The sequence below is a fragment of the Zonotrichia albicollis genome, chromosome 3 (genome assembly GCF_047830755.1).
Source record: "Zonotrichia albicollis isolate bZonAlb1 chromosome 3, bZonAlb1.hap1, whole genome shotgun sequence".
NCBI classification, from domain to species: Eukaryota; Metazoa; Chordata; class Aves; order Passeriformes; family Passerellidae; genus Zonotrichia; species Zonotrichia albicollis.
The window spans coordinates 99123883-99140620 of record NC_133821.1 but is presented as its reverse complement, the minus strand read 5'-3'; the positions used below and the strand labels follow the sequence as shown (position 1 = coordinate 99140620).

At 38.3% G+C, this 16738-nt stretch overlaps 1 protein-coding gene across 3 annotated transcripts in view; it reads right to left on the bottom strand.

Annotated features, from left to right (window-relative positions):
- LRRC1 (leucine rich repeat containing 1) overlaps window positions 1–16738 on the bottom strand; it is a 97955-nt gene that overhangs the window by 22123 nt on the left and 59094 nt on the right. For 2 of the 3 annotated variants that reach the window (XM_074538201.1, XM_074538202.1), the window contains exons 11-13: window positions 12246–12361; window positions 11150–11322; window positions 9521–9657 (exon numbers count right to left, since the gene is read on the bottom strand). In XM_074538201.1, coding sequence (XP_074394302.1) covers window positions 9521–9657; window positions 11150–11322; window positions 12246–12361 — 426 coding nt within the window. Of the gene's footprint in view, window positions 1–6464; window positions 7688–9520; window positions 9658–11149; window positions 11323–12245; window positions 12362–16738 lie in introns of those variants that run through there. The other variant, XM_005485999.4, reaches the window with a different exon arrangement.

Here is a 16738-nt window from a genome sequence, read left to right as displayed (position 1 = left end):
CACTTCTTCCAAGAAAACATCTCATCCTTGTTCAACCCTGATCCCTAATCCTAAACAAAATCCTCTCAAACTCAGCCTGCCAAATTCTGTAAAAACAGGAAAAGACTATTCTCCCAAAGTAACAGACAGATTTCAAATTACACTTATGCTGACAATCCCTTCATCATTTTAGGCATAGATTCAGCTGCAGTGGCAGCCTCCTGTTTGCAAAGGTGATGAACATCAGTAGATTCTACATCCCTATGCCGTCTGCAGTTCAGCTGAGAACACAGAGCTAAGGGCACTCCTGCTCCCTGTCTGCCTTCTCCTTTGGCAGGAGGCTTTTCCTCATGCTGACATTCAGCTGTAAGGAAAATTCAGTACCTGTCTGATGCCTGTACCCAAGAAAATTTACTCTTTAATATTATTGATCTACAGTGCTACAAAGTAAAATAGAAACAATGGAACAATTCTGGCAAAGAATTTTCACTAGGTCTTCACAGTACTGTGGATAGCATTATATTTATGAAAGCAGTTTCATGATTTGGTTGTATCAATAGCAAAAGATGGAATGGAACAATTAGAAATGCCTTTTAGTCTATATTTGCATGTACCTGCTCTATGCAAAACACAAGAATTATACTTCCACAAAGTAAAATGGAGAAACCTTGCAATGAATGCTACTGCTGTGACTGCAGGCTAATATTATTTTGCAGACAAATCTTAATTCCAAATTGTTTTTTTAAAACTTGATGCTTTTTGATGAAAAAAAGGGAGAGGGCTGGAAATATGATAGTGAATTCAACCTCTCAGTCTGATTTTTTTACTGGATTTTGTTTTCCTTGCCAAAAATGAAACTGATTCCTTATTTTGATGTATTAATGAAAACTGATATAGATGGCAACAAGTTTCCATTACCCCTCAATGTTGTTCAGGTAATAGATAGCAGATTTGTACTCCAAAAATGAAGCTCTCTTTAAAAACTTGCAGTAATTTATTAGCTCATTGTCATTTTATTAAATACTTCAGGACCATGCTTTGAGACAGGAGGCTACAGGCAAATATCCTAACATGAAGAAAGAAAAATCAGTTCCCCTCACAGAATTTTACAGATTATAATTGGTTTTCTTACTACACAGGTAGAGTTTGGAAGTTTTTTCTTGTGTTTCATATGTGGGGAAGCTAAGATCAACAAAAATTAAAAATATTATTGGTTTCAGTCATTAGCAACAAACACAAAGTGAGATGCACACAGATCTACATTTTGTTAACAGTAACTGGAATGAAAAAAAGAAGGCAAATTCTGTATTTAGGGCTTTAAGCTTCATGGGTATGTGGGTGGTGTAACACTGCTTGTTTTGTAAAACCAGAAGTGTTTGGAGGGAGAAAATATTTATCAGCCTAGCAGTTATTATGTTCCATGGAAACACATTTTTCTTCTCCTTTCACTGTTAATGAGCCTAACTGATTGGTAACAGACCATTTTGCTTCAGTATTTCACCAGCAAGTCAAGTGACGTTTTTACCTCCTTTCAACATGTTTTTCATCTTTTCAAAGGCAGTCTCTCCATAACATAACTACTGCTGTGTATCATACCCCTGTAGTTAAGAGGACAAATTGTTCTCATAAAGCACAAGGTGTCTATTCTGATAAGATCTCACTAAGAGATGCCCTAGAGTATGAATGCCCTCCAGAAAACAAAGGTGTGCAAATGCTATGTATCACCCTAAAACATTCTGGCAAATGAAAGAGAATCCAAATCAGCCTAACAATAAAAGCAAAGATATGAAAGCCTCCCTTGTCTCTGAAATCACACTGACAGTGAAACACACTGCTTACAGCCACAGCCTGGTTTCCACTGGCAAGTAGAATCCAGCTACATGGAACATTTCAATGGCCATACACCTGCCAATTCAACTCAAAACCCCAAATAAACATTCTGTCCTATATTTCTATTTAAAAGATGATTTGCTTTAACAGCACAATTATGGGAGAGAAAATGGTTTTAAGGATGCATTCCCTAGAACATAAACACTTTCCTGCTTCATAGTACAACTATACGTAACACATCCTACTAATCAAAAACTATTTCAGACTCATTCCCTTTTTAAGGTGCAAAAGGTTGTTTCTAAGAAAGCTTTGTGTAACTCACATGAAACAAAGCTAAATAAAACACTGCTGAAACAAAGGCATCCTTGAATATGCTTCCACTGGAGGAGAGGCAGTGTAAAAGCTGCCTACACTGATTATGGAAGCAAGCCTTATACACTTTGCTAGCAGTAAATACACAATTTAATTTCAAACTCAGATACTTAAGTATTAACTATAGAGATAAGATTTTTTTAATTTTCTGAAAATACAATTTTAAAAATTGCTGTAGGTTATCCTAAAAACGTCCACTATGCAAATGCTCTTCAGACTTGAAGTTTTCTCTCTTTATGAATGAAGAAAAGTCATCAGTAATATTGAAACAAACCTTTTTGTTAGTTCATTTGGATTTGGTTTTAAGTTGCTTAGTGGAAGTCCAGGAGGATGCCATTAATAAACTATAAAGAAATTCACTCATGTTTATAAGGATGTAGTCATGATTATAATGTTTAATGTTCCAGAAGTATGGGACAATCCTATCTCCTATGAGCAACTTCAGAAGGATTTAAAGCATTTCACTACCATTTATGTAGGAACTGAATGAAACTAGCAAGTTACTGAGAGTGATCATAGCACCAGACTGTTTCCATCACAAGCACATCACCACAACTCGCCCAAGTTTGCTTCAGAAGAAAAAGAAGACAGGACTTAGAAGCACTTAATTAGTTTTGTGTCCAACTAAAACTTTCTCTGCCTTATACTGGGGATGCTTACAAACTGAAATGCAAGCTGCTGATGCTTTAGTGGTATTTCCAAGCTCTGTGGATCTGTGTGCATCTGTGGATCTAGAGGAAAGGTACTGCAGTCAGCACTGGTCTTTCACAGTGCGCGTTGCTAACATTTTGTGTTTGGCTGTTAGTACCAGCTGCACATCAGAGATTTCAGCCAAGACAACGTTCCCAGCAACAGATGAGCACATCAGAGGAACAGTGTCAAAGGTTACTGCACATCAGGTGTCCACTTCCTGCTTTTAATGCCGAGGAAGGTTTGCTAAAACCCTTCTCTGAAACATCACTGAGGAGCCACACAGTTCTCTCCACGGACAGCAGTGATACTGTATTTTCAGGAGAGGTCTTCTCCTGGGAAAAGATAAACTACTTGTTAAGATCGCAGAGTTGATGGGCCAGTAACAACAGTGTTTAGAGGCAAACACCCTGAACAGGTTGCAAATTCAAAACCAGACTGCCATGAACCCTGGAACCTGAAGTCAGCTCACAGTCCAGCTGCACTCACTGAGCTCCTTCCTCCGAGCCCTGTGCTCTGGCAGAACCCATGACTGACCAGCCCACTGCCACAACAACTGCACACCAGGGAATGAAACAAACAGTGTCTCCAACACCCACCAGAAGAGGAGACAGGATGGCTCCTGCAAAGCAGCTCACAGAGGCAGCTCAAATCAAGCATGTGCTACCCACTTTGGAAAAAATAAAAAAATCACATTCCTCATTCAGCTGGTGGAACAATGATTATAGCCCTGACTTTACAATAAAAGACAGAGGCACCATCCCAGTGAAAATTTCACAATTGCTTCAGGAGAAAGGGAACACCCAAAACAATTACTGATACTCAAGACCAGCTTTTGTCACATTCCCTGACAGCAATCCAAGCACAAAAACCCATTTGTGTGTTTGTCAGAAACTGAAGATGGGAAACACTCTTATCAAGTCAATTGAAAAACTAAAGTAATTTTATTTTCTGGAGTCAAGGCAAAGAACGGGGGTGAATTTTCCATTAACAAAAAGTCTAGACATTTCTGATAAACAGTGTGCTTCTGTCTCAGTGGCGGGCAGACATTTACAGCAAACCTGGATAGTATCAACCAATATACTAAAAAATGCACTTTTAATAAAATTAAATTCCTGGCGTCACTACTCTCTCTTAAAAACTGAAATTATGAGCTCCAAGTAGTGAAACCTGTTAAGCAGCTGATCAGCAAACAGCTGCTCACCCAGCCCTGGTAAAGCATCAGTGCTAGACCAGAAGCAGGCCAAGCAGGACACAAACAAGTCACTTGCTGGAAAGAACAGCGTTATACAAGTTTCCAGTACATACTTTCCTACAATACACTGATTATCAAAAATATGGAACTTAAGCCAGAAAAATAATCTCAACACATAAATTTGTGGGAAGTTGTGGGAAAAGCCTAGAGCAACACACAGGGGATGGAAAAAGCCATTGCTACACTAACTACAGTAGCACCACAGTGCCTTTTTTCTTCTTCTTCTTCTTCTTTTAAGACTAGGAATTGTGACTTTGAATAAAGAGAACTTGTATGCAGTAACTGGCAGGTTAATATTAAATCCACTCCACCACTGTGGAGTTGATTTACCCTGGTTACCTGTTTATAGCTAATAAAACAGCATGCAAATTTTGTAGCCTCTTTCCATTAAACCCACCTCTCAAAAGACAAAGTAAAGAAGAAAAAGTTTATAGAGAAAGAAGTCAATCATATTCACTACTCAGGCTCCTCACAGCATCAGCAAGAGAAAAACAAACAGAGACTAGGAAGAGAGGACTCAAGCTTTCAAGGACAGACACACATCAGAACATGTGTCATCAACTTTTTCTGGTTATAAAACAGAGTTAAAACTGCCTGGAATGTTATCAGCGCTGTTGGGTGGAGAAGGGTACTTCAACCACTCCATAAAACAGCACACACACGGATCACTCAAGAGATGAGAGGGGCTCCTGAGGTCTAGACTGATGGGGGTTTGATCAAACAATGACAGGCAAGTCACTGAACCAGCATTAGGAGGACAGAGAGCGTAGCCACTTGTCTCTGTTTGCACAGCAAGAATCCAAGCACCTTGTCAGCCCTGAAAAACAACACTTCATCTGCTCCTATTCCATACCACCACTGGCTGCTGCCATACCTCAGGGTGCACCCTGGAATTACACTTACTGCCACACTCAAACACTACACACCTTGTACACACTGCTGAACTACCTGCAGCAGAGCTGAATCTCAAACTGCCTCACCAAAAAGCATAAACAAAGGACATTAATGAGATACAGTGCTACACAGTATTACTGCAGAAGCCTGAAAAATACACCTCCTCCTTTATCTCTCCCCAGATACTGACTGAAAAAACATAACAAAAATCCAGATTTCCACTACACAGGTTAACAAAGTGAAAAAAGATGGCAGTGAAAAGCAAGGAATGCCAACACTCATAAGTAGCTGGCTGGTGTGATGATGGATTTCAGCTCCTCTAATCTCCCATTAAGCAAACACCTTCAATATGCAATACACCCATCACAGCACCCATCTTTGGCTTGAGATGACCACAAGGAAACAATACCAGCCACCCTTGGGTGCAGGAGTGTGAAACTTCCAAATGAAGGCAACCAGCCTGGATCACTCACTCATTTAACTGAAGCCAGAGAAACCACAACAAATATTCCTTCCTCTATTTAAAAAAAATCACCAAAGTAAAAAATACTGACTGCTGACCAGTTACTTTGTGCCCAAGTGGATGCAGCAAGTAGCGCTTGCCCTGTGGTGAGTTTGTGGGCTGCAGCAGCCTCCACGAGCCTGCTGGAATGTACAAAAAGCAAACAACACAGCACATGTCACAGAGCTGCAACAGGAGTTACATCTTGTTCTGACTGCAGTACGTGCACAAGGGCAATTCATTATTTTCATCTGGTGGCAGGTCAGGCAAGGCTTTACACATTCATCTTGCTGATGGAGCAGATGCTAAAAACAAAGCAAGCCACAGCCTCCAAATGAGAAACTGGCATCACAGAGTCTTGCTGCCTTTGGCTTTTTTTAGGAACTGTCTTTTTTAGGAACTTCCTTTCATCTCAAATGGGTTTGTTGCTGCTTTCTTGGGTATAGGCTTTACTACACTTTTAAACTTTTGTTGTGTCAATTCCAGTAAGTACTTTAAAAAGAAAATTCTACCCAAGGCTGGAGTCAGCTGTACCAAAACCTGATTTTATTTTTGGTTTTATTTTAACAGCAGCTTACCAAGAATAACCAGGAGAACTGTGCCTTGAGAAGAATAAAACTTCACTACCACTGAAGTGACCTAACATGTACAAACCTCCAGCATCCTCCTGCAAAACCATGTCTTGAAGCTTAAATGAGGAATCTTGGGGAAGAGAAATGAACAGAACCCAGAGACATCAACATCAGTCTTTATCAGGCTTTTACAAAATTGTTATTTACTGAATTAAACTCAGTTAATACTTACCTTTATAAACAAATCAAAACTCACAGATTTAGTAAGACCTTGAAATCAGCATTGGGCAATAGAAGTGCAACACAGTTACAATGACAGCATTAATGCAGAGATACTTTAATTGCTGTTTTAATGATACATCACATCTACTGAAGCTTTTAAAGATGTTTTTATTATGGTTTTATAAATTTTTATAAAACCACCAAAGCACTTTAAAGAATCATGCTTTCTTGTGTAATACATAAAACTAATTTCATACTGTGCTTCTGAAAGTCTACCGTGCTGTTTTTCAAGTTATTTTACAGATGGCACATTTAAAAAAAAAACAATGGAAGCATGAACTTCTAGTGACTGCAATGCAACAAGGCATCCAAACCAAGATGTTTCATTACAACTAAGTTAAAGTGTGAGTGCATTATGTAATAAACAATAGCAGTTTGGTCATTTCATCTTAATTCTGTTTACAACAAAACTAACATTTGTGCTTCACATCCTAAGATCCCATAATATAAACATAAATTCTGTGCTGTAAAATTCCCGACAAATTATTGCCCAAAAAGAAAAACATATCTAAAGCAGGAGACCAAATCTACTCACTTTCCTCAAGAATTGCTATATTTAAGACTAATATGACATACCAAACACAATAAGGCACAATGGGTGGTACAAACAAATGAATACAGTTGTCCATGAAACTTGTTCTCTTCCACAAATACTAAAATATGTACCGCTCAAGATAAATTTTCTCTTAAAAATGAAATACATCATCTTGTTATGAAAGTCCTATACAAAAATTTTAAATTTACACCATCTGAGCTGCCAAAAAAATAAAAAAAGTGTATCGATTTCCCCCAAAACTATATTTCTCACCAGCACATCCAGCCACTGGGAAGAAGATATCCCAGCACTCTGGAAAAGAAAAGCATTATTTCCCCTGTGTTTAAGACAAAAATATTGTATTCTGCATACAGTAGTGTATTAAACTTAAAAAAGCCTAGGACTATTAAAATTACAATATTGATTTGGAAATTATTGGTTTACTGCCTGGATGAAATAAGGCACTTTCTTCCAGCGGGCTGCACTTTTTGTGTGTATGGAGACGATGAATCAGGTTCTGGTTAAAAACAAAAAGGGGCTCAGTGAGGTCCCAGGAGACGACAGGAACATTTCAACAGCAGGGGAAGACACAGGAGGTAAAACCTGGAGATGGAACTCTACACAGAAGTGGTCACTCTGTCAATGGCATTATTGACCTCGTTTTTGTTTGAATCCAGTCCTTTAGCAGCATTCATATCATTCCGTAAATTCTCCACTGTCTTTTTCATGTTCTTTAATTCTCCAGGGTGTGGAGTGGCTCGCCTTAGAAGTGTTCTCTAAAAATAAACAGTGCAATAAGTGGTTTTGCTCTTGACCCTCTGCAAAAACAACACACACTTAAAAGGCTTCAGCATTCACATACCAAATAGTAAGTATCAATTTTTTTCCTTTTTTCCCCCCTTTTCCTTTTCAAACTACATGCTCTGTGCTGAGCATTACTTTAAAAGCTACTTGTGTATGAAGACAGGGAAAGAGGTTTTCAGAAGTCTCCAAGAGCAAATTTTGTCCTCTTTTGGAATACTAATCTGAAAGCCACTTATGTGAAGTACAATTAAAAGTTATGAAGTGAAGATTTCTTTCATAACTATACTTTGGGACTTTCTTTCTCCGCAAAACCATACAAGTGGTTTAAGATCACACTTAAAGCATTCATCTGATTTTGAAAGAATCCCACAAGATCTCTTTAAAGTTTTAAACAGTGCTTGTGTGGAGCTCCATTTGCCTTTCAGCCCCAGCATACAGTCTAGCTCTCTAGTTAATTGAGAACAAGCACCTTGAGAGGGAGCATTTCTCTCCCACCTTAGACAGAAGAATGTATATCATTGTGCTGAAACCTTTACAAGGAAAACAAGATTGACAAAAACTCCAGTTAGCACCCAAGCTGGAGACAACAGAACACCACAAATACAATATAGGTATAATACATGTATACATGCAATTACTTTTTAGTGGCATGCATGTAAACTGTACAGAGAACAGCAGAACTGATGACCCACGTGGGTGCTTTGGTCAAGACTGCTTTGGAAATCTGCCCTTTGTTCTCCTCAGTAAGATCATTAACTTTTCCAAAAAGAAGATTCTTGCTTCAAATCAGGCAAATCAAGCACTTATCCTCAACAGCTGAGCCCTCACTACTCTATGGACATTCTCAGGTTGGCAGAGCTGGTAAGCAGCATCATTCTGAACTCCCTATCAGTCAGTGAACCAAGCCTGCTAAGAGACACTTTCTTTCTGCTGCTTTGGAGTAAGCAACTACCTTACTTGTTCATTTCCAAACTAAAGTAAGAGGTTTTGTAGTCACTTTTTAAACTAAAACAATCCACACAGTGCCCTGAAGGATCTCAAGCTGAGATCTAATGAGGACCACCAGCAACGTCTCAGAGCATCAGAGCACACTGAAAATGTGACTGAAGCAGTGTTAATCTTTACAAGGAGTTTTAATTGTTAATAAAAGCTAGTAAAACTACAGATTGTGTTGTGTTTTGATCTTCAGGATATGCAGAGCCCAACTTAATGGAGAGGTCTTATAAGTACAGTGACAGATGTTCCCACATCCTTTTTTTAGGTGGGAAACTAATGAGCAACATTCCTGCTGTTCATGGATACTATGGTTGGTTCAAATGCAAATGGTGGAGTTAAAAAAAAAAAAAACCAAAAAAGAAAAAAAGAATGAGAGAGAGCACAAAAGAGACTGGAAATAGAAATTAGAGAGACAAACAATAGCAAACTTAATGGAGACACATGCAAGAGTGCTGGAATCCTAAATTAGACCCTATATACTTTCAGGCAGTAAAGCTTCACAGATGCAGAGAAAGATCCTATCTTCTTTCTGGGAACAAAACATCCTGAGCAGACAGAGGAAAACAAAGCAAAACAGAAGACTATCCTGCATCAGAATACGAAAGTTATATTCAAAGCAGAAAAAACAAAGGCATTCAAAGTCAACATAAAAAGTTTCAGCAGCCAGCATGAGCACTTTCTTTTCCAAATGTAGACACAAAGCATGCAGTCCAAGCTGAAATATTTACAGCAAGAATGCTCACAGACTTTTTATACTTCTGCATTAATTTCACAGTATCTGGAGGTATCCAAAGGCTTGGAAAACATACCATTTCATTTTCCTCTTCATCTTTTTCATCTTCTAAGAAGCGAATTGCACTGACTCTGTTCACTGCCCGCTCATTCCACGTTTCATCTGACATCTCATTCACCAAACTCTCCAATGCACCGCATCGTGGTAGGTTATCTGTTAGAACAGGAAAATGTAACTCAAGATTCACAGCAACATGCATGTGAAGTCACACAATCAACATGCTTTATTGTTCATAATTGCAACATCTGCACAATCACTCATCCAATACTTACAAGTGGCTATTTTTACTGGTTTTGGAAGAAAACAGAACTTGCATCAGTTTTCTGTTATCAAGTACATATACTTAATGGTTTCTGTATAAATTAGGAATTTCTGTACTTGGACTGTATATATAATTTAATATACTTGTCACTATAATGCTTTTCTTGTGGAACATGGCTGCCAGCTGACATTAGCCAGTTCCCTAAACAGCATTCCATAACATAGGATCATTGCTTTTACTAACCTCATCCTTTCAGAATTGCTAGGCAAACACATCCAACAATCTAAATTCCATGCTTTCTACCCTTGAAGTCATGAGATTCATCTGGAGAAGAGGAAATCTCATTTCTAGTAGTGACGTCTTTAAAGAAAGTCAAGTCAACCTCTGTTACTCTTCTTGAACTAGCTTAATCCTTTCTAATTCCAATGGGGTTAATTCATACATCTATTTTAATTCTTAACTATTCTTAAAATCCAGGAGCTGAAAACAGAGACTTTACTACACTACCCCTGTTTTAATGGTTTCTATTTGCTCCAGCCATATATGATTGAAACATTGGAATTAAGCCTGGGTACCTACAATACAGATACCCAGAGCAGAATTTTTCTCCTCAGGCCTCTTTGTACTCAGTGGAGAAGAATCCACATGATTTTCTTTTAAAAGTCCATTCTTGGATGGGATAAATCACTCTCCAGTCATTACAACAGAAATTTAAGTATTAGCTGAGATGAATCCCCTTGAATGTTCACATACAGCTCTAAAAGCTTGAGGAGAAAAACATTCAGAAGTTACTGGAGCAGCAACACAGCCAACAAAGAGTTTATGGTTCCACCTGGCCCAGAGGTAAGTTTCATCACAGGAGGTAAAAGCAACTTATACTGCAATTCTACACTTGTTAATGAATATAATAAAGCTACTGTACAGCACCTCTGCTTGAAAGAAAATTAGCTTGCTAAAAAGTCCACTGTTTACTATATATGCTATGCAATTTATTTTGCTGGTAAAGAAATTGAAGAGGGAAAGCCACCATTTTTCCAAATATATATATGTATATAAGATGTATAATCAATGTACACAAATATGGACACCGCTACCAGGCCCACTTGGCAAGACTCAAAACAGTGACATGAGTAATGCTTTTTCTTCCAGATCTCTATTTTATTTATTGTAGCTGTCATTGTATTTTCAATAACACTCAGTGCCAATTTTTGAAGTCTTCTGAAGACTAACAGGATAATAGAAAAAAAAGGTTTAATATTGAAAATTCAACCAGAACTTTGCTCACTAGAGCTTATGCACATTTTACAAACCTTTATGGGACAACTCAGTTAACAAAGAAGTAATAATTCTGTACATAATGAAAAGCTGGCTCTAGGCACTCACCTTGGCAACCAGACTCAGAAGGCATTTGAGGAAGTAATACACATGTTAAAATCTTTTCTCCTGTTTCAGGGTCTGTGTCAGTCTGAAATGTCAGCAGAGGTTGGGACTGGTTATCAGACAGCCACAAAGCCTTCAGCCTTAACGTAGTCAGTGAAATGGGAAGATGCGTCAGCCTAGTTCAAAAAAGGAAAGTAAAAAAGTCAGGGCAATGCCTGAGAGTCTTAATAGATGGTCATGTATCAAGTATACAAGTTCGAACAAAGAGGACTGAAATTAATGCCTGTAATAGAAGGCATTGCAGTAGTCATCAATTTCAACTACTCCATTCTTAAAAAAAAACGAAAACAAAAAACAACAAACAACAAATGTGCAGCTTAATTTATTAGAACTTTATAATCCTCTGAAGCTGAAAATCAGGTAAAACTATGCTGAGCTTTCTCTACTGCAGTAAAGTGCCCTGGAAGGCAGACAGCTGCTTCCCATCAGGAGCTTTACATGTGAACAGTGGCTAGAACAGAAATACGTAAGGGCCTGTGAGACAACTGCATTGCACAGATGAGCTACCATTAGCTTTTCTTCTGTTTTGGAGTTGCTTTTTTATTTAACTTCCTACTAAGAAGCTGAACTAATTTGCTGGTTTATGCTTTAATCCACTCATTTTTTTGTGTTGATGTTTGAAGATTTGTGAGAAGCTGCAAGATCAAAGTGGCCTTCCTGGTTACTCACACTGTATCATGAAGATACAACACTCAATATTGGTGCCACTTGACATTACAGCTTGGTAGTTCCACCTGAAGCTCTATCCATGCCTAGATTCTCTGTTTTAATACAGAAATATAAGAATCCAGAAGGTTTTTTTAAAAAATCCAATTTCTTCCTCAGGGTCAAAGTAATCCAAAAATCACACTCATGACAACACACAATTTATGTTACTTTTGGCCCAGGGGGAAGACTACTTTGACAATTTCAACAGTAACACTGACATGAATGTCATAACTGGTTTTTTATTACTCTCTTCTTAGACATAATATCTTTTGCTATCAGAAAGAATTCAGTAAATACAGCAAAAGAACATGAAAATACAAAAATCTCTTGCCTGTTTCCAGCAACATCCAGGACGTGAAGTTCAGTGGCCTGTGAAATTTCAGAGGGAATTCGAGATAATCTGTTGTCACGTACAGAAAAGACGTTAAGACTGCAGCAGCCCCCAACCTACATTTGAGAAGAGGGGGAAAAAAAAAAAAAAACGCAAGTCTGGTTTTGTTGCAGTACCACAGTGTAACAAAGGCATGCAGTGCGGGTCATGGAGCATGTCACTGCACATTCAAGTTACAATGCCTGCCAGACACTGCCCCAGAGGTACAGACTGCAAACAAGTGTCAGCTTCTGAGAAGTCTGACCTAAAGCAAGTCTGTAGGAGCACTGTCTTGAACATCTGTATCTGCAAATAATGGATAACTTTACATATCGGTCACGTTCTAGCTACCTTTCAGAGCCTTCCACACCCAGAAGAAACCAGTAACCACACAGAAATTATTCTGTGCCCAACATTCACAAACAACCATACACTTAACATTTTCTAGCTCTAGGTTTTACATATGAATTCATTCTTTCCTCATGGCAACTTTTTATCCAAGCAAGTGCAATGGGCCTTGAAGCAAGACAAAACGCTAAATATACCAACCAACTCCAAAAATTTGTTGAGTCCACAAAGATTAATGAAGAGCTCACTAGAAGCAGAACACTGAGTAAAATCTTTTATGCCCTGATTCATTAGAAGCACCTCATTTCAACACAATTCCCACATGAACTGGCCTTCTTTAATCTAATATCTTCTGTCTCTATCAGTTTATCCAAATATAACCATTTGCATTCTTTGAGTACAAAGACGGCATTTTTCAGTTTTACCTTTAAAAATCTACATCTTGCACCAAAGGCAGCTGCTTTCAGAAAGACAAACTCCCCACAATTGATTTAAAAAAACTCATTCCAACTTTATGTACGAGAGGGAACTACTATAAACAGGAAGATTATTAGCTGTAGCAACTCAAAAGCTGCTTCAAGTAATTCTTTGTTAATATTAACAAAGGAAACTTACCTTTGTTTGCTTATCATACAGTTTCAAAGAGCATTGTTGTTTGTTTGCCAGTTCCAAAACTCACCAGAAGAAGGGGAAAAAAGATTTTTTCTTGTCTTACTCCAAGTAATAGCAAAATAATAGCCATTTCAAGCTTTCAAGTTAAGCTGACTTAGAATCTAATTATAGAGTTAGAGTCCAAACTAAACACAGTGGAAAATCTCAGTTCAAAAATGAGAGGACATCTATAGTGACATGCATCTAAGAAGGTTCTCCTCTCACACTACAGCCAATATGCAACTATGCCTTGGCCAGGAGTCCCCAAAACTAAGATGAAATTATTGTGTTCTTGTTAACTGTCAGTTGTGTCCTTGCAAAACCCACAATTCAGTCCAAACCCAAGACTGAGTTTTAAAGATAAACAGCACAAAATATTTTAACTAGTCAAAGGAAAAATAGTGTTGATTTAACATACACTATTTACTAAGGAAAAAGCCACTTTTAAAGGATGCAACTGTGACTCACAAAATAAAACAAATGGAGCATTTACATTTCACTCACCTTCCTTTGTATCATAAATGCTTTTTAACAGAAGAAAACAGCAATCAGCTGCTCAAGGCTTCTGATTCACAAGCTATTTACAGCAGAAAGTTCAAGTGCTACATTCTTAACAAAACAAAATCTGTGCTATTTCCCTTAAATCACTGCACTTTTAAGATGCAGCTATTTCACAAGATTATCAGTTTTCCCAGCCCTGTGTGCACAACAGAAGCATGAACCTTGCAAGCCATTTTAGCTTGTGAATCAAAGCCCTTAGAAACTAGCACTCAAACAGTAGAGCAACCATTTCTTGGTTCAAGAATTCCACTATTCACTTTAAAGCGTGTATAAATTCTTAAATAATGTGCCTTCACACGTTCACAGAACACAGTGTGATATTTAAAACAATATATACACACTAAGTGTCTAATTGGTGTTGCTAACATGAGGAGCCGTGAAAAGCAAGAAATACAATTAGGGAATGTTAATGAGCTGGCAAGTGATGCCCTCAGTGTACACAAGTGTCCCTTTCCATGAATGAAGTTTGTGTTACTCAGTCTTGGAGCATGGAGATCCAAACAGGTTAGCCAAACAAACAAAGTAAAGCCATGCAGCCCTGATGAGACCAAAATTTCTGTAATTTTGACAATGGAAAAATGCAGCAGTGGAATTGGGACAGCCTGAGTCATCATGCATTTAAAGCAGCTTAATGAAAGGAATAGGAGAACCATGGACTGAAGAATACTTACAGGGTTATCAATTTACCTGACCCATAATTTTCCAAGCGGCTAACAATTAAGAAAATACAAGAGATGTTCAATTTATTTTTCTTTATCCATACTGGACAAGAGCATGCCAACAAATGGAGACAGAACATACATTCTTCTACTGCCAAAGAGGGTTGTAACTCATAAATCATTTAAACTTCAGTTAATTTAACTTTGCTCTCTATCAGTCACCTTGCTGTTCAAAGGTTTTGTTTCATTCAAAGGTAGTGAAGACCTTTTATTTTAATAGGATAGTAGGGTAGATAAAAAAGAGACACTGATTTTTTTTAATTGAACTGTTTTTAGAAAATGCAGACAGCATTTAACGGGCAGCATTGAATGAGATACCACAAAGGAAAAAAAGACAAGCTGACAGTTAAAAATCAACTAAAATCTTTGTCATTTCAAACAAAGATGGCACCCATCCAGCAGTACAGAAAGACACCAGGTCCAATGTCTGAAAACCTAAACACGAAGCCATACCACTGAGGCAAAGTGCACACACTACACGGCATGCGGAAAGGAAAACACCATTGGGGCCACCATGAAGTCACACAGTACCAGAACATCACTGGTTTGGCTCAGAGAGGCTAACTGAGGCAGAGCCATGCTTTCCAAGGGTCACATGCTCACAACAAACTGTGCCAGACCACCACAGCTGCACCAAGGACACAGCTGAGGCCACAAGCCCATTCACCAGTTCAGCACACACTGCATTTCCAGCACGGACTTCACTTAATGGGGACAAGCATGTGCTCAGTTCTAGGCACATGAGTAACTGTTCCAAGGACTGGAGGCTTAAAGAAGTCCTCACACTCTTCTGTAGTGAGCAGGACATCAAGAAAACATCTCACATGAGTTGTGCATGCCTAAGTCGTACTCCTGAGACTTAGTTCATTTTAGCAACTTTAGTTTAAGGGTTATTGGCTTGTCACATCACGCCAACTCCAAAGAACAGTGAGCCTAGATAAAGGAAAACCACAAAAACAAAGCCCACAGGTCAGTCAGGCAGTAAATGGTCATTACTATGAAGTGCTAGTTTTAAGATCGTTGGTACTATGAAGATGGAACAAAACTGCATATTTGCATTCCGGTGGGCTTGATTGAGAGGATGACTGTCACTAGGAGACCTCTGGATTCCACACAAAACTTCAACCCTTTAAACCCTTTAATGGATGATCTTATTGCTCTTTTCTTCTGTCTCAGTCTGAGGTTCATCTTTCTAACAGCTTCCTCATTCTGGAGGAACAGTAAGGCTTGGACAAACACAGGACGTCAGCTCAGCTGCTAAAACTCCCCCCATGTTCTCATCCTGACCAGCATTTAGCATTTCACCCTCCTGCTTTTTTGCATTCATACATCCAGTACTAGACATCTTAGACAGTCTTCCACAAACTGCAAGCCTTAGAAGAATGCTGGTGTTTCTAATGACTCTAAAGTACATCCATTTACTACTCAAAAGCTCTGAATCAATTCTGCTGTCCTTTACCAATTAGCATCTTCCACACAGCTACAAGCAATGCAAAAAAAAAAAAATACATTATGACAAATACTGTAATGATCAGTCTTCAGTTGTCGTGTGAATAGCTAAAAGTCTCTTTTACTCAACACATCTCTTTTACTCAACTCTCAAAACAGCTGTCAGCACCAAAACCTCTCACAGACTTATACAAGCCTGATAAATATAGTGGTAATTTAAACACAGTTCCTCTTGTGTTGCAAAATCTTTTACAGCATGTCATATCCAACATTTTGTTTGGGTTCAAAGTAAATAAAGTCAGAATTTTCCTTGGCTCCACAAAAAGTATGCTAATTCTTTAACTGCAAGCACAGAATACATTTAGGGGTGGAAAGAACTGCCCGATTCATAATTATTAACTATTATTCTCTTTTTATTATTAACTTTAAATTTGCTATGAAAATCTTCAGCAAACTCACTTCAACACCTCCTGCACCACTGGTGAATGGTAGGAGAGGAGCTCACCAAGACAGCTTCTCAGCCCTCTGACAAGTTTAAGTTCTCCTGCACTTTTGCTTAGTACCCTTTTTCTTTTTACCTCTGAGACACACATTCTTCTACACAAATGAAGAAAGAGACAGGACATCAAAAGTTAAAATCAGAAAAAACAAAGTGGTCTCAATTTTAATAAAATTTACAAAGCACGGTTATTGCCAAAAAAACCCCCTGTAGTTTTACCTAATGGA